An 18,484-nucleotide genomic window follows, 5' to 3' on the forward strand; every position below is an offset into this window, starting at 1 on the left:
TAAGTTAGAACTGATAGAGCTAATTTCAGGCTGGGATTCATGGAAATGATGTCAAAGCTGGGTTCTTAACAATGGGGAGGGTTTGTCAGGCAGAGCAAAGAGTCATCTTAAGATGTGAAATAGGAAAGTTCAGGGTATCTCCAGAAAACAGTAGATTAATGACTAAAGTAGACTATGGTTTGTATATGACACAGGATAGGGAGAAAAGATAGCCCAAGTCATAACTTTGAACATCTCCATTTAAGGGACAGGATGAAGTATCAGAGTGAGCCATGCAGACAAAAGGAGCAGATAGAAAGCTAAGAGAAGAACCTCAGCAGTAGTTTATCTGAAGCCAAGGGATGAGAGGAGATAAAAATAACATCTGCTTAGCAACAGTAAATGACTTAGAAAAGTCAAGGAAAAAGAGATGCTCCTGGTTGTGCACTCTGGAGCTGTTTCTGTACAGTCAGGCCAAGGCAAGAACCAGGACTGGAGGTCATGAATGTCAGCTACTCACTCTCCATCACACAAAGCAGGACAAAAGAAAGATGGTGTGCAGAAGGTAAAGTCAGAGCTAAAGTTCTTCCTAACATGAAGAAGAAAATTAGTTATGTCTGCAAACTGAAGAAAACAGAATCCAAGAAAGAGATACTAAAGATACTTGTGCTGGTTCCAGAACAACAGGTCAAAAGCACAACTGGAAAAACTAAGCAGATGGGGAGGGGGAGGTTTACTGGGGATGCTTTCATTGTACTAATGCCTTTTAAGTGCCTCTATGTGAACACAATTTATGGAAATATGAAAAATTGAATATATATCATTGAAAAATCATCACAAGCCAGAGTTTTATTAATTAAAATTTTCCTTTTACATACATGCATAATTCAGTAATTTAAAAAGCCTACTTTCTGCTCCGTTTCTCCTAAGCTAGACTATAGAACTGGAGGACAGACGGAAGGAACAGTGGCCACTTAAAACAAGGATCAGGGACTGGAGGCAACTGTAAGGTTAATTTAATATTAGGGAGAGTAAAATATGTTTATGTTACTTATTTTTCCCACTTGCCAATTTTTATAGAATAAGAACAGTTTGTCCATATTCAAACTTTGTAAGAATTCACTCCTTTAGCTATAAAGTATATAAATATCCCTTATGACACACATAATTAATTGTATTCCTATAGGCAACTGTGTAACTTACCACTGGGTCATACTCCCAGAGTTGGTTTCCTTTTAGGTGGTGGCATTTGAGCATTGTAACTGGGCCATTAAGTTTGGAAACATCCAAGCAAAGGTCATCTGTTCTAATTTCTTTGTTGGCAGTATAAGAGAAAACCTGGAAAACAAAAATGCACACATATAAGTTTAAATTAAAAAAAGAAATTATCGTTGTAGATGCCCACTTATCTGGCATGCAAAATACAAATATTTCAAGATACATGATTTTAGCACTTTATTAAAGCAGTGGAGAATAAAATGACTCAGAAGAGCCACCACTAAGTTTACACAGAGGAGAGAAAAATGTCCTTGAGCTTTCTGCCTACAGTGAATGTGTTGTCAATGGATGTCATCTATTTGACTAAAAAAGGACAAAATAAATTTCATGCTCAGCAATGCAAACACAGTTCTCACAATAGGTAGGCCTTTTACAAAGACTTCATTAAAAAAAAAAACCCTTTACCTAAAGGTCTTTATTATTTTTTCTTTAAAGGAAGAAAATTATTTACTTAAAGAACATCATGGGATAAGAAGAGCAAAGTAAAAACAAATCGGAAAACTATCCCTTCTAAAGTTTTACAAAAATACTCACCTGATTACCTCCCATACCATGACAATTAAAAATTCCAACTTTTTCATTCTCTTTTCTAGCCATGTTATCTAGACACTGATTTGTTTCCACATTTCGTATCTATGAAACAATGAATAATGAAAATATCAGGAATTAGAGAGATTAACTAGACATACATACAAATATACTAAAAACTAATCTAAATGTACCTTGGTACTACTCTGAAATAACCTCAAATTCTCCAGGTAAAGGCTATAGGTTGGGGGAAAAAAAATCTGTCTGGCTATCTAAAATTCTTTGGTCCAGAAAGATCTTACAAACTGTTTATATAATTTCTGTTCCTAAGAGGAAAAATCCTTTAAATTGTAATTTCTTTGACTTTTTCAAGCTGTTCCTCTAAAATTTGTATTTAGTTCAATAAACTCTGCTTTGGCTAGTACTTTAAAGCTATTGAACAACTCCCTGAGGACACCATTAACAACCAAGATAAGGGCATTAATTTTGATAACTACTCTGATTACTTCTTAGGAGACTAGGGTGGGCATTTTCTAGTCAAAGAGCTTGGAACTTGGCTCACCTAAAAGCCTAAGTGTGGCATGGTGTAAACACCATTCTTTTACTAGATAATTGTTGATTACATAAAAGGAATTTAAATCAGTCACCAGAATTAGGAGGAATATTTTAAGCAATGCCTCTTGGTATTTGTCTCCTCTTAACTGTTGCAGTTTAAAAGCATATGATAAATTAATAGACATTTGAAAGTCTTAAATCTATTCTTAGGAGAGGTATTGTTAGCAGGTAAACCATAAAAGAGATTTATCTGTCATAACACATAGATTATAAACAAAGTAACTAATTTTGTGTGATAAAGTAGGGGTAAAATTAAAACCACAAATAAGCCATTTACTTTTATAAACAAATATACAGTTTGCATATTATTTCAATATTTTAATAAGGCACTAACAAGTCCAGATACATTTTCCTTACAAAGGTACAAGGGCACAGGTATAAAAACTCCATTGTTCCCAGGCAGCCAGGAATAAGAGCTAGGGTTCTGGCATAAGGGAGCCAGGTTTAAATGCCAGTTGCCCAAACCCTTTGAGATCAGTAACGGGGGATAATGTTAGCTCTATGCATCCAGGTACCTAACAGAGTCCAGGACAAGCATCCTCAGAGAGTGATAATCTGCATTGCCACCTTATCACTAGTCACCTCCGTCTTGCTATTCTGCTAAAACGTCAAATTTAGTTCATCCAAAACATACAATGTCCAGGAATTCTTTTACCATATAATTGACATCATTTTTAATCCATTACTTTAATTCTGGAACCTATTGCCTCATAAACACATTCTATAAAAGATATACAAAGCTGCATAAAGCACACCTTTTTGCACCTTGATGGGCAATCAATTAAAAGGTGATGATGATGATGGCTGTCTTACTTGAAAAAGAATTTAATTCCGATTGTGACAAGATGAGTCTTTATCTCATATATTCACATGAAACAATTATTTCATTGTACTTTTGATAAAAACTATAAACTTTCTGATCCTTCGTTTTCCTCAAAAACTTTCCCCCAAATATAGATGTAAAGGTTGCTAAAGAAAAGTGATAAATGCCACAGGAATGATGAGCGTTGAACCAATGTTATCCTCAGCTTCTCTGGCTCTTGTATGGAATAGACATTTGGTTAAATAATTACCCATCTTTTACCAAAACTCAAAACAAGTAAAAAAAAAAAATTCTCTCAACAGGGTTTCCTGTCACTTTGCAAATCTCTTGAAATAAGTTTACTTTGGCTATTCTGTTTCCATAAATGATACTGCTAATAAACTATAGCAAATAAATTGTGCTGACTCTGTGCTGGACACAGTTCTGAGATTTACACATAACAGCTTATACCATCCTTATAACATTCCTATGACTAGTTCCAAGTTGTTTTCTGCCATGTGAGATCGGGGTTTCTATTCTTTGGGGTTACTACTGACCACTAGATGTTGAAAGTGGACTTTCTCCAGGTCTGGACACCACTTGCTTCCCACTAGCTGCTAGAGCGGGACAACTGATCTCGATCAACAAGATGTGGTTAATGAGACCAAGTGAGAAGGGTGGTCAGCTACCCAGTTTGTGGCCTCTGGTGGAACCAGGAGGTACTCCTCTAAGTGCGGGGGAGAAGTGAAGAGATGCCCCATAGACTAGACTTCTGGAAGAAGGCAGCTATGATTTTTCAGTTTCTGAGTGGATTTAACACTAGAGGGCAGAGAGGATGTCCGCTTGGCTCAACAAATATGCAGCTTCTTTGTAGCTGAAGGGGTATGTGCTCTCCAGGTGGGTTCCTCTACATGCTGCCTGGATAGACAAGAGTTTTCAGGGAATATTCTCTTTTCCATGTAGTAATACACATGGACTATCTCATCTAAGGGGTGTGTAAGATGTTTTCTTGAAAACATGAAAAAGTAAGATGACTAGTAAGTTTTGTCCTTTAGGATTTTAAGAGGAAGAGGATCACCTAATAGGTTTGGTGGGTGTTAAGTTTGAAGAGCTTTTGGACAAGGGAAAAATTAGAAACAAACATTTTCTAGAGATGTCAAACCAAATGCTCAAAACTGTAATTCCATATAGCTTTAAGGCTATGTAAAGTCAATTTCCAGCTTTCTAGTGGGATGTAGAAGGTAGAAATAGTGATAACATATATTTGTTTCAATGTTTATACTGGGGTAGAAATACGTATTTGGGTTGGTTATTCAAAATCTGATACTTGAAAAAAATCTTTAAAACACAAGCATCTGAAAAAATATAGAGGGAAGAAAAAATACACAAAAGAATTTAAGACTAGTGTAAGGAGGTTCCAGGCAAATGTCTTCTTCAGTGGACTTCTAAAAAACGTGGGAAACTTCTGGTAAGTTAGGGGGTATTCTGAAGTTCAATCTAAGGAACAGATGGGCTGGTTTCTTTCTGGATTCTCCCACTCTTTAGAGGATCTTATCCCATCTTTTGGAGTACTTATAGTTTATAGCTAACTGCTCAGTGATCTTATTACATTATTATTTCCTTCTAGTTCACTCCATTCCAAGTCATATCTTGATAACTATCTTGGAAAGATAAAGCAAGATGCTCTTGTTTGGTAACATATTTAGTAGTCATTAGGATGTATAACAGCAACTGAAATTCCGAATTATCAGAAATCCTTAAACTAAAAGGCTAATTTGACATGGGAAAGGGAGTTTTTCTTGGTTGAAGTAGATACAGCTGAGTACCAATAAGGTCCTCATGTTCTCCTTGATCTAGCAGGAAGGGAACTCCTGACAGGATGGCTTGGAAATTTGATTTGTACATCCTGTGAGCTGTTTTAAGGTAACTCCAATCATTTCAGAGTAAAGAGAATTATCAAAGGTATACATTAGTTATGAGATTTGAAAACACTAGCTTTGATGAGGAACATACGGAAACCTCAACTTAGGACCTGGGCAAGGAGACATATATGGAATGACGGGGTAGCAGTGCATGACACAGATAGATGGATAATTTCCTGTGTAAGGCTGTTTGTGTTAATGTCTCCGGCACCGCCCAGTAGAACTTTCTGATGGAAATGTCTATATTTGTGCTGTCCAACAAGGTGGCCACTAGTCACATATGGCTGCTGAGGACTTTAAATATGGCTACTGTGACAGGATAACTGGATTTTAAGTTCTATTTAATTTTAATTAAATTTAATGTGGCCAGAGAAAGTCATCCACCATTTGAGAGAAGCTACTTGTCAATGATGGGAAATGATATACAACACTCTGATAAACCCAAGTCAGCATACTCTTGGCCACTCTGTGAAAGTCAAATGGAAAGTGCCTAAGTTTGATTTGTTCTTTCTGAAGACAGTGTAAGTCCTCAAGGAGCTAAGATTTCTAGGGGGGATGATGAGTGGACTAATGGTCCTTTTCAAGGGAGTTGCTTATGGCTGAGTAACACTTCTTTCCGTACATAGCCAGGTGTGCCATGGAACCAAATAAAAACCACCTCGTGTACCATGTCCAGAGGTAAGAATGTCATAAAAGGTGAGGAAATGTAAGAAATAGGAACTTTTCTTCTTGAATCACAGCAATAACTTACAGTATATGAATATCCACTCTCTTAAGGTGTCTGCAGGGGTGAGGGCCTCAGCTGTGGGGACATGCAGACCAGGAGGCCTCACTCCTGACTCTACCATTGCTAGCCATGAGATCCTGAACAGGTTAATTACTCTAAGACTGTGATTCCCAAATGCATGACCTGAACAACATCATTTTGCAAGTTGTGCCACTAAAAAACAGGTTTTCTGATCAAATATGTTTGGCAGATACCAGATTAAATAAATTTAACTAAGTTTCTTTATTGAAGGCTTCTCAAAGTCTCTCAGTAGGTGTAGGAAATGGTGGTTCTTCAAATACAGAAGAACATTGCCCAAACACTCTTGGGCACAAAACCCACCCCCTTCTCCCAAATACTTTGCCTTTCTTTTTCTTTTTGAATTTGAGTCTCACTCTGTCACCTAGGCTGGAGTGCAGTTGCACACTCATGTTCACTCCAGTATCAACCTACTGGGCTTTGGCGATCCTTCCGCCTCAACCCTCCAAGTAGCCAGAACTACAGACTCATGCTACCATGCCTGGCTAGTTTTTTTATTTTTATTTTTTTTTACTTTTGAGTTGGAGCCTCACTCCGTTGCCCAGGCTGGAGTACAGTGACACACTCATGGCCACTCCAGCATCAACCTTCTGGGCTCAGGTGATCCTTCCATCTCAGCCTTCCGAGTAGCAGGACTACAGACGCATACTACCACACCTGGCTATATTTTATTTTATTGTAGAGACAAGGTCTCACCAAGTTGCCCAGGCTGGTCTCGAACCTGCAGGCTCAGGCAATCCACTCACCTCGGCCTCCCAAATGCTGGGATTACAGGCTGAGCCACAGAGTTTGGTCAAATTTTTTGATTTTTAATTTTATGGTAGAGATAAGGTCTTGCCAAGTCGGCCAGGCTGGTCTTGAACCCATGGGCTCAGGCAATCCACTCGCCTCGGCCTCCCAAAGTGCTGGGATTATAGGCTAAGCCACTGAGCCTGGCCTACTTTGCCTTTCTAACACACAGTTACTTTGGTAACATACAGTAACTGTCGGTTTTCTTTCCTTCTTCCACACTTCCAACATCTCTTCAGGCCCCTTTCTGACGTAGCAAATTAGCTGTACCTGTCTATCACTTAAAAAATATTATTTTTGGCCAGGCTTGGTGGCTCACTGCACTCTAGCCTGGGTGACAGAGTGAGACTTCAACTCAAATATATATATATATAATTTTTGACTTTAGGAGTTAAAAATAATTGTGAATGCACTCATTCCTGGGAAACCAGGCAAGGGGTTAGAGTCTAAGTTTCTTAGTTTCTACTATAATCTCCTCTAGAATCAGTACCTCCATTAGGGTGGACAATGTAAGAGCTTGATTAAAGCACTTTTGGAATTTAGTGTTAGGGAATCTGGGTTCACTTATCCACTCTCTGCAACAAGGGAAATACTGGTCAGATCTGAGAAAGAATACGGGTGTTAGTGATTAAAAGTGCAGACCCTCAAGCCAGACTGCCTCTGTTAAAATCCTATATTTTCTATTTTGTGGTGGTGACCTTAGCCACTCTCTTTAAACCATTTATTTGTGCCTGAATTTACTTATCTGTGAGGTGGGGGATAATAGCACCTATTTCACAGTGTTGATATGAGGATAAAACAAGTTATTATTCATAGAGCATTTAGATTGGTGCTTGACTCAGTACATGCTCAGTAAATGTTAGGATTATCGGGTCTGCCTGGAAAAGCAATAGGTCAGCCTGTAAAACTGGCTAACTGGTAAAGGTATAGATTGCTTACTTCTTTTTTTTTTGAGTTGTAATCTTACTCTGTAGTACAGGCTGGAGTACAGTGGCATGCTCATGGCCACCGCAGCCTCAGCCTGCTGGGCTCAGGCGATCCTTCCTCCTTAGTCTTCCAAGTAGCTGGAACTATAGGTGTGTACTACCACACCCGGCTAATTATTTTTTGATTTATTGTAGAGACGAGGTCTCCAAATTGCCCAGGCTGGTCTTGAACCCCTGAGCCTAGGCAATCCTCTCACCTTGGCCTCCCAAAGTGCTGGGATTACAGGCTTGAGCTACTGCATCCGGCCTACCTGTTGGATTATTAACAACTATTACATACCACAATGAAACACATTTATTCAGTTTCAGGTCCTACAAGAGCTACTGAGGTCAGAGATAGTTGAAGCCAGAGACTCTAAAGTATATCTATTATCCTAGTCATATTTATATTTTTAAATTTCCCTTTCTGCTCTAAAATCCTATGTTTTCAGGTTTTGCTGGGCTCTTGAAACATGACAAGAGGTCTCTGAAAAGCTAAACTTCTATCACTAGCAAAAGAGGGTTCACATATATTAAACTATGATTATAAACAATAGATCCCTGGCTGCACTATGGTAGGCGCTTGAAAATGACCTTGACCCCAGAAATCAGACCTTTCACCTATATGATGTGATCTGATATTAAGGGCATACAAGGTTTAAGACCAGCTATTAAGTTAACAGGCAATAACAAGCAGGCCATAGAAGGTCAACGCTGAGACTTGTCCAGAAGCCAGCTGGCAGGAGACAGGTAAGACACAGGCTTGCTTTGGCAGTCATCTACAATGGGTCAGACAAGTATCTCTTTGTCATACACCTATACTCTGGCCTAGCTAACAATGCCTAGGCATTGTCCAAAATTGGGTCAGTTTGAAGGAAAAAAAAACAACTCCTCCTTGATTCTAAAGACAAGCTGGAGTGACTGCTATAAATCTTTCCAGGGCACATCACTCAGTCTGGGCCTTACCTGGCTGGAATGAGGTTACAGCAAAGGAAACAAATTCTCACCAATGAGGGATCAGTGAGAATCGAAGGCTCAAGAAACTCAACGAAGCTCTCACTTGTTTGAAAATGAATTTCTTAAATGACAACAAGATTCAGAGAGAGGGAGCTGAAGTCAACCCTAAAGTAGTCTTTTTGTTTTGTTTTTGAGTTGAGTCTCACTCTGTCGCCCAGGCTGGAGTGCAATGGCATGATCACAGCCACTGCAGCTTCAACCTGCTGGGCTCAAGTAAGTGATCCTTCTGCCTCAGCCTTTCAAGTAGCTGGAACCACAGGTGCGTGCCACTACGCCCAGCTAATTTTTTGATTTATTGTAGAGACAAAGTCTTGCCAAGTTGCCCAGGTTGGTCTTGAACCACTTGGTTCGGGCAATCCTTTCACCTCAGCCTCCAAAAGTGCTGGTATTACAGGTGTGAGCCACAGTGCTTGACTATCCTGAAGTAATCTTAGTAACTACTAAGGACAAACAGTCTGTGTCTACCCTGGCACTGGAGAAGACACAACCAGGCCAGATGGTCTCACTAACTCACCACCATCTGGCTCCCTTCTGTGATCTATTTGCTCTCTCATATCTTACATTTCTATTTTATATTTTTTTTCCTCTTTCCTCAAACTCTCATCAACACCATCTTCTTCACTCTCAGCTGATAACCTTGCATTCATCTGCAAAAACAGTCCATCACACTTCCACCACAAATGACCAGCTTCCTCCTCTAAAACTACAACTGCCTACCCTTGTCCCCATTCCGTCCTTCTTCCTTCCTGTTACAAGAGATGAACTGCCTTCTCCTCACCCCCAATCAATACCCTTCATTCGTGCACTGAAGCTCACCTCCCATCTGCTCAAACACGTGACTCCTACAACCATGACTCTTTCTTTTGTTCTTTTTTATTCTGTTAAAAAACACATAGCCTAAAACTTACTGTTTTAACTACTTTCGTGTGCGGTTCAGCAGCGTTTAATCACACTATTGTGAAACAAATCTCCGGAATTTTTTCATCCCACAAACATGAATCTCTGTACCCTTTCTTTTTTTTTTCGAGTGGGAGTCTCACTCTGTCACTCTGGCTAGAGTGCAGTGGTATGCTCACGGCCACTGCAGCCTCGATTTGCTGGGCTCAGACAATCTTACACCTCAGCCTTTCAAGTACCATCACGCCCGGCTAACTTTTCTTGCTTTATTGTAGAGATGAGGTCTCACCAAGTTGCCCAGGCTGGTCTCAAACCCGTGGGCTCACGCAATCCTCCTACCTGGGTCTCCCAAAGTGCTGGGATTATAGGCATGAGTCACTGTGCCCGACCTCTCTATACCCATTAAACAACTCTTCAGTTTCCTCTACCCTCAGCCCTACTAACCACCATTCTACTTTCTGTTTGTATGATTTGACTACTCTAGTACCTCATATAAGTGGAATCATACAGTATTTCTCTATTTGTGACAGGTTTATTTCACTTAGCACAGTTTCCTCATGGCGCATATGTGAGAATATCATTCCTTTTTGAGGGTAACATTCCATTGAACCATGTTCTGTTTATCTATTCATCTGTCGATGGACATCAGGGTTGCTTCCACCTACTGAATATTGTGAATAGTGCTGTTATAAACACAGGTGTGCAAGTATCTCTTCAAGACTCTTCCATTTCCTTTGGATTAACACCAGAGGTGAGGCTGCTGGACCATATGGCAGTTCTATTTTTAATTTTGCGAGAAACTTCCGTACTGTTTTCCAAAGCAGCTGTACCATTTAAGATTCCTACCAACAGTGCACAGGGGTTCCAATTTTTCCACATCCTCACCAACAATTATTATTGCTTTTTTGATAGTAGCCACTTTAATGGGTATTAAGCTGGCTACTTTTGTATCTTTAAATTTTCTCTTTTGCATCACTCATATCAGCACATAGTTTATCTTTTTTTTTAAATGTTTTTAATTTTTTTTTTTTTTGAGTTGGAGTCTCACTCTGTCGCCCAGATTAGAGTGCAGTGGTTGCTCCCGGCCACCACAGCCTCATCTGCTGGGCTCCGGCGGTCCTTCCCACCTCAGCCTTTCAAGTGGTTGGAACTATAGGCATGTACCATCATGCCTGGCTAACTTTTCTTGCTTTATTGTAGAGATGAGGTCTTGCCTGCCCAGGTGGGTCTCGAACCCGCGGGCTCAGGCAATCCACTCATCTCAGCCTCCCAAAGGCGCGGGATTACAGGCTGAGCCACCGAGCCCGGCTACATAGTTTTATCTTAATAAAAATAAACAAATAAAGCCCCCTTCCTTAACTCCATATTCTCCTCCAGCTGCCACCTGTTTCTCCTTTTACAACAAAATTTCTTGTAAGATTTGTACACCCAATTATCATCTGTGCTTCTTTTCCGGTTCTCTCTTGAAGTCATCATCAGAGTCTCTAATAATCTCCATGGGAACTCTCCTGACACTGTGATATGGGCTACTGGCAACATTTCTTTAACCAAATACAATTCTCAACACTCATCTCACTCGACTTCTCTGCAATATTCAACATAGTTGATTACTTTCTCTTTCTTGAAGCACATCTTTCACTTAGTCTCTGGGACAGCACACTCTTGGTTCTTTTACTTCCCGCTCACTTCTCAATCTTTTTGGCTGGTTTTTTCTCCATAATTTCTAAACTGTGGCGTTCCCAGTGGCATGGTCCTCAGTCTTGTCTCTCTTATCTGCCTTTGCTCCTCCTAAGGTGACTTCATACAGTTTTGTGGCTTTAAAAACCATCTATATGCTGACAATGCTTAAGTTTAGATCTCTACCATCAATTTCTCCCCTAAACTGAAAAGTTTTAAGTGTAACTACTTATTCAACATCTTTACATGGTTCTCAGACTTAATGTGTCCCAAATGGCACATTAATTGAATCCTTTCAGGACCTGCTCTTCCTATAAGCTTTTCCATCTAGTAACACCAACTCCTTAGTCAGTGTCTCAGGCTTGATGTAAGCCTTGGCATATCCTTGACCGCTCTCTTCCTTTCACCAATACGCTGGCTCTCCTCTTGAACCCATACAGTTAATCTCTATACGGCTTTTTCTCTGTACTCTTTCCCCTTGTAGTTATCTCTCTTTGGCTTCCCATTTTAGAGTAAAATTCAAAGTCTTTGTCATGACTATAAGCTTTATATGATTCAACCATCACTATGTCTTTGAACTTATCTTCTACTACTTGCCAGCCTGTTCACTATATTCCAGACAACTGGCCTCCCTGCTGTTTCTGGAACATGCTAAGTACACACTCATTTTACAAATGTTTGTACTTGTTCTTCTCCTGAGCCCAAAATACTCTTTCCCTAAAAATTCACATGGTCTGCTCATTTACTTCCTTCAGCTCAAAAGGTGCTCAAAAATCACCTTTGAGAGGTCCCTTTCAACTTACCTACATAAAACAGGACCACCACCCATGTTCACTAGTCATTCTACATAAAACAGCACCACTGCCTTCACTCACTAGTCATTCTATATCCTCTTTCCCCTTATCACCACCTGACGTATATTTTTCATGATCTGTCTTATTCATAGACAGTAAGATCAATAAGAGCAAGATCTTTGTTTTATTCATTGCTGCATTTTCAGTACTTGTCATGTAGCAGGTACTCAATATTTGTTGAATGAATGTAAGGAATGAAGAAGTAACAACCTCCTATGGGGGGGGCTACTTTTCCTATGTGTCAGGAAGATTCAGTCCTGGCAAGGGCCTGGTTGTGGCCTTGTCCACACGTATCATCATTTGTTACTGTAACTTACAAAAGGAAACTTTGTAGTATTAACTTCTATTACAGAAAGGTTGGATTTCTTTTCCTACCTGGATTCATATTTTTTCTAAAAGCCATTTTATAATTTTTAGAAGTTCATAAAGAAGCTGGGCTCGGTGGCTCAGCCTGTAATCCCGTGCTTTGGGAGGCTGAGGTGAGTGGATTGCCTGAGCCCGTGGGTTCGAGACCCGCCTGGGCAGTGAGACCTCATCTCTACAACAAATCAAAAAATCAGCTGGGCGTGGTAGCGCATGCCTGTAATTCCGGCTACTTGGAAGGCTGAGGTGGAAGGATTGCAGGAGCCCAGCAGGCGAGGCTGCGGTGGCCGGAAGTGGCCACTGCACTCCAGTCTGGGCGACAGAGTGAGACTCCAACTCAAAAAAAAAAAGACTTGCAAAGAAGTATTTTTTGCAGATTTTACAGATCTGAATTGCAGATGGTGCAGACTGTTAAGGAAATACAACACTACAGTGAAAGATTAGTGGAAAAAAGGAATGACTCCACAGTATACATTTATGAGAGAGTAAGAACGTTATTTGGACTTATGGAGTAAGAAGGAGGAAGGAAGAAAGAGAAATTTAATTTTAGCTCCATCGACTGGAGAAAATGCCACAATAAAGGGTGATGAGAAGACAAGCTGGAACAATAGGAAGGATAAGAAATGATTGCTCCTGACTGCATAGCCCAGGGGTCAGTAAGCATTTTCTTAAATGATTAGAGAGCAAATATTTTAGGCTTGTGGGGCATGTGTTTCTGTTGCAACTACTCAACTTTGTGGTTGCAGTGCAAAAATAGCCAAAGGCAATAAGTGAATACATGCGTGTGCCCATGTTCTAATTAAAGTTTATTTACAAAAACAGGCAGCAGGCTGGATTTGGTCTGCAGGCTGTAGTGTGCTTGTCCCTGGCATAGACCATCTATGCCTGTCCCCCTAGAAGCACTCTCTTCTCTTACCTTTCTAGTTTTTTTTTTTTTTGAGTTGGAGTCTCACTCTGTCGCACAGACTGGAGTGCAGTGGCCACTCCCGGCCACTGCAACCTCGACCAGCTGGGCTCCAGCAATCCTTCTGCCGCAGCCTTCCAAGTAGCTGGAACTACAGGCGTATGCTACCATGCCCAGCAAATTTTTTGATTTATTGTAGAGATGAGGTCTCGCCAAGTTGCCCAGGCGGGTCTCGAACCCGCGGGCTCAGGCAATTCACTCACCTCAGCCTCCCAAAGCATGGGATTACAGGCTGAGCCACCAAGCCCAGCTCTAGAGCCTTTCTTCAAGTCAAGAGATTATAGGGTGAAAATGAGGATGGTTATATCCTTATACAAAGGGTCTACATGCAAATAAGGTCTTTTAACTGCTAAGACTGTAACAGGGAAAAAGGCGGGGGGCAAATTACAAGCAAAGGAGTTTGAGTAAGGTGAGAGAGGGACAAATGACTATATCCTAACAAGGTTGAAATCCTGTGTTCTCGGAGGGGGGGGCATGGGATAGAGAACAAGTTGTAAATCTACAAGAAAGGTGAGCAATAAAAAAAGGGGCTAACAAAGAGACTTAAAACATCTAATAAGTAAACTCTACAAACATGAGTATGAGGAGGTTTAGAATAGAACCGTCATCTACTCTTTAAAAGACAGTGGCCTTCAAACACTTTCATCCATAACTCATAGTAAAAAATATATTTCACATCTTGTCAGTAAACATAAAACTCCTTTACTGCAAGCAATGCACTTTCATATATTCTTTTCTAGACTATTAAAAAATGGTCACAGGCAGCTAAATTGATTTACAATCTACTACAGGGCTATGTTGAAAATCACTGCCTTGATTTAATGAAAAGGAGGATCCTGGGGGAGTTAGAAAATTATCAAGAAGAATATCTAGAAATCTTTATGGTCCAAAAAGCATAAAGTATTATACAGTAATAAAGAAGTGAAGGAAAAATACTGCTTCCAGATAGGGCATAGTAGCCCAACACTTTTGCTCCAAAAACTAGGGGGAAAAATCAGTTAATCTGCAAACTAGTAAAAGTACTAACTTAAGACAGACTAATAATTCAGGGATGCATACTGAAATGCTTAGGACAATCATGAAAACAATAAAAAAAACAAGAATGATAATAATAAGAAATCAATAGAACAGAAAAAAAATGAATGAGAAAAAGAATGGCTTTTGTTTCTTGGAAATGAAAGGGAAAAGCCTGGGTTTACTAAGGCTAGAGGTGACAGCAGTTGTGTCTCCTTCCAAGGGAGGGGTGGATTTGGGCTTCTGAGGGAATTTTGAACTAGACATTGAATATTTGGGGTTAAAAAAAAAAAATCAGACCCCCTCGGCTAAAGAGAAGGACCTAATTAGAATCCTACACATGGAACCAAGGTTTGGCTGGGAGACAGAACAGATGGCGGCTGACATTCCAGAGTATGGTAGAACAGGGCACAAGAAGCAGTCCCTGACACCATTCTGATCGTTGCACAGGAAGGTCAGAATGTATGTCTCTCTCATACTAGACGCTATAGCATGGGAACCCTAGGGATAAAAAAGCTAATAAGCTCCAAAGCACAGCTAATTTGTTTTAACCAAATACAAACATTATTAAGCAAATATTTTCAGAAACCTTCCTGCTGAATTCTAAGAGAAATAACTAAAGGCATTACCAGAAACACACATGTCTACCAAGATTTTTTCCTACCTTACTGCCCAGAGAGATTTAAAACTCCCAAAGGAAAATAGACAAGTGCTGAAAATACAATTTATTATGAATGGTCTTTCAAGTTTCCTTGTCAACTCTTTAGAATTTATCTTGGCTGGGTGTGGTGACTCAACGCCCTTTGGGAGGTTGAAGCGAGAGGACTGCCTGAGTACAGAGGTTCAAGACCAGCCTGGGCAATTTGGTGAGACCTCATCTCTACAATAAATAAAAAAATTAGTTGGGCATGGTGGAATGCGTCTGTAGCTCCAGCGGAGGAAGGCTGAGGCAGAAGGATTGCCTGAGCCTGAAGGATTGCCGGAGCCCAGAAGGTTGAGGCTGTGTTGGCTGTGAGTGTGCCACTACACTCCAGCCTGAGCTACAGAGTGAGACTACAACAACAACAACAAAAAAAGAATTTATCCTGACTTTTAAGTTCCTCAAGCTTTGATTCAGGCTAGTTAACACTAAGACATTAGCTTCAGGAGTACATGGTCTCAACTAACTGGGTTTCATTAAAATAGTTAAGCCACCGAAGACACTGCTAGATTGTAACAAGGGTCCAACTGTGAAAGGTTAGAAGTAGAGCATTCTTATTTAATAAAATATAGCATGATAAAAAATTAGAAATATTTCAAGTTATGAGGTAGACTCTGTCAACTATCAAGAACTTCCCCACACCTGAGGTTATATAATGTTAATATGTAGGTAGGTAATTCCCTTGTTGAAAGTTTTTAGGCTCTATTGTTTTATATAAAGAAGAACATCATAACCACATATATATATATATATGTATGTATATATATATTTTTTACCTCTCCCAATGAGAAATAGTGACGTGGAATTTGAGAATCAGGATAAATATTCTCTAGGTACCAAGAAAAAGGATTACATTGTAGTTTGTGCCTTAGACCAAGTCTCGATGATATATCTCCATAATCTACCTTTGTAACACCTGTTGAAAGAAATAATTGACCCTGAATTATTAATGTTCTGTTAAGTAACACACATCTACTTATACATGGAATCTAATAAGACAGATGAGCAGGAACAAGTATCACTTGGGTGATGGGTGACTATATATAAGTGATACACCCTGAATCCACCACCCAAAGAATAAACCAAGCAAAAGACATTAAACTGGGTTTTGATATTCTAAAGAAAAATTATATTTATGTGAGAATGAAATATAAGTTAGAGGAAATCAGAAGACTTTAATATATGTTAAAGCAAAGACCAAAAAAACCCCACAAACTCTCTGTTGTTTAAATATTAAACAGAGCAATTGTTTCCAGTCAGGCTTCTCTCACACAACTCACTAAATTGTGCACATAGCCACTGGACTGCCTTGCAGCAACTGAAAAATGAAAACAGAATAGTAACAATGTCAGGCAGACTTATAGCTGATGGAACAACTATTCCCACAAAACTCTGACTAGCAGAGAAAAGTTCCTGGAGAGAAGTCCCTTGAGGCATGTAATGGGGTTTTGCATTGGCCTTGTGATGCTTGATGAGAGCCAGTATGACGGCATTGAGGGTCTGCTTATGGGAGGATGCTCACGGCCCTCTGTCAAAACAGCAATTTTGGGATGCAGAATGCAAATGCCAAGAATTAAGAAAAAGTCATTCAAGCTAGGAAAATGGCTACAAGTTTAACAAGATGAACTGTCAACAGGAATAAATATCAAATGCTACAGTTAGGTTAAAAAAAAAAAAAAGAAAAAAGAAAAACATGGGTAACACCTAGGCTAGCAATACTGACCTGGACCATTTACTATTCCTGCTGATTATATATTAACCAGGCATACTGCCAAGCACTTTCTATACTATGTCTGATTTTCTTATTCCTTACAACGACCTTAGGAGGTAGGTGTACAAAGCTTCACTTTCACCCTTCTTATCTCTCCTCAGAATACATAGGGAACAGAGCCAAGCTACGGCTTTGTGTTTCTAATGCAAAACAATGCTAACCCGGAGAAATTATATAGAAGAAATTTTTGAATTCATCCATCCACACTTCTGCAAGTCGTCTGTTATTTTTATTGATAATCTGCCCCGTGCCTCCTGGAAACGTGTAAGGTGTGGCTTTCCGAAACACATGTCCAACATGTGAGCATGTAACAATTTCCAAAGTTCCTCCACACTGCCAGATCTGCAAGTAACAGCAAAGATAACAAGACATCACTGAGTAACCAGGAAAAGTTCATCTTAGTCTTCCCATGGCATTTTTCTTTTCAACTGAATAGAGGTTTGGCTTTTATTTAAATGGGAAATATTATAGCTACCAGTAAAAACCTTCCAAAGCACCTTCACACTACCAAATCTGAAAATGACAGCAAAGAGGACCATATATCACATTGATTAAAATAAAAAAAGTTGACACCTATTGAGTTTCATAGTTGAAATTTCACACAATCAAGGCAAACGGTGAAATTTCACATAATCAAGGCAAAAGCTTTGTAACTTAATATATGGTTACAAAGCTAGTGCTTCCCGAAGAATAAAAGTTTCTCTAATTTTTGGTTCTGATCAAACCAAAAGTTGAAGGTTGAAATGAAAAAAGATAGGCTAAAGGCTAAGTACAGAAAAGGCATGAGATCTAGAGCAGTATGTTTTTAACTACAGGCCTTGATTCATAAAAGGACCATAAATGCATATTGATAAAATGCAACCAGTGCTTGTTAACAAGAACATACTGTTTCAATTTTGTGTTGTATGTGTGCAAAATGTATAATGTCTTTAGTATTATACTACGGAGTATCCAGCAGATTCATATCTGTTCACCCCTCTTTAGAAATGTGTTACAACATGAAACAGAACTTAAGAATCCAAACTGGATCCATTGTGAGTTCTTCGTGTGATAGTGAAAGCATGTTTGGTTACCTTTGTTAGAACAAGAGAAACAAACAAACAATCAAAAACAAGGGTAAAGAAAGACTATCAGGGATGGGCTCACATCTTTAATAGAATCCTTCTGCTTTTTTTTTGTTTTGAGGTGGAGTCTCACTGTCGCCCAGACTGGAGTGCAGTGGCTGCTCCCGGCCACCGCAGCCTCGACCTGCTGGGCTCCGGCGATCCTTCCGCCTCAGCCTTCCAAGTAACTGGAACTACAGGTGCACGCTACCACGCCTGGCTAATTTTTTTGATTTATTGTAGAGATGAGGTCTCGCCTGCCCTGGCGGATCTCGAACCCGCGGGCTCAGGCAATTCACTCACCTCAGCCTCCCAAAGGCGCGGGATTACAGGCTGAGCCACCAAGCCCGGCCAGCCACCAAGCCCGGCCCCTTCTGCTTTCTTCAACATATATTTCCCTCTTAAATTAAAAATCTCACAACTCATTGCAATTAAAATCAC

The 18,484-nt window shown here is 39.8% G+C and overlaps 1 protein-coding gene across 1 annotated transcript in view; it reads right to left on the reverse strand.

Annotated features, from left to right (window-relative positions):
- LOC103270778 (polypeptide N-acetylgalactosaminyltransferase 1) overlaps positions 1 to 18,484 on the reverse strand; it is a 40,034-nt gene that overhangs the window by 6,512 nt on the left and 15,038 nt on the right. Inside the window, exons 5-8 of the mRNA XM_008068297.2 lie at positions 17,102 to 17,282; positions 15,946 to 16,085; positions 1,792 to 1,890; positions 1,183 to 1,317 (exon numbers count right to left, since the gene is read on the reverse strand). Coding sequence (XP_008066488.2) covers positions 1,183 to 1,317; positions 1,792 to 1,890; positions 15,946 to 16,085; positions 17,102 to 17,282 — 555 coding nt within the window. The remainder of the gene's footprint in view (positions 1 to 1,182; positions 1,318 to 1,791; positions 1,891 to 15,945; positions 16,086 to 17,101; positions 17,283 to 18,484) is intronic.

The sequence above is a fragment of the Carlito syrichta genome, unplaced genomic scaffold (assembly GCF_000164805.1).
Source record: "Carlito syrichta isolate Samal-C Ts95f unplaced genomic scaffold, Tarsius_syrichta-2.0.1 Scaffold310000, whole genome shotgun sequence".
Classification (NCBI taxonomy): Eukaryota; Metazoa; Chordata; class Mammalia; order Primates; family Tarsiidae; genus Carlito; species Carlito syrichta.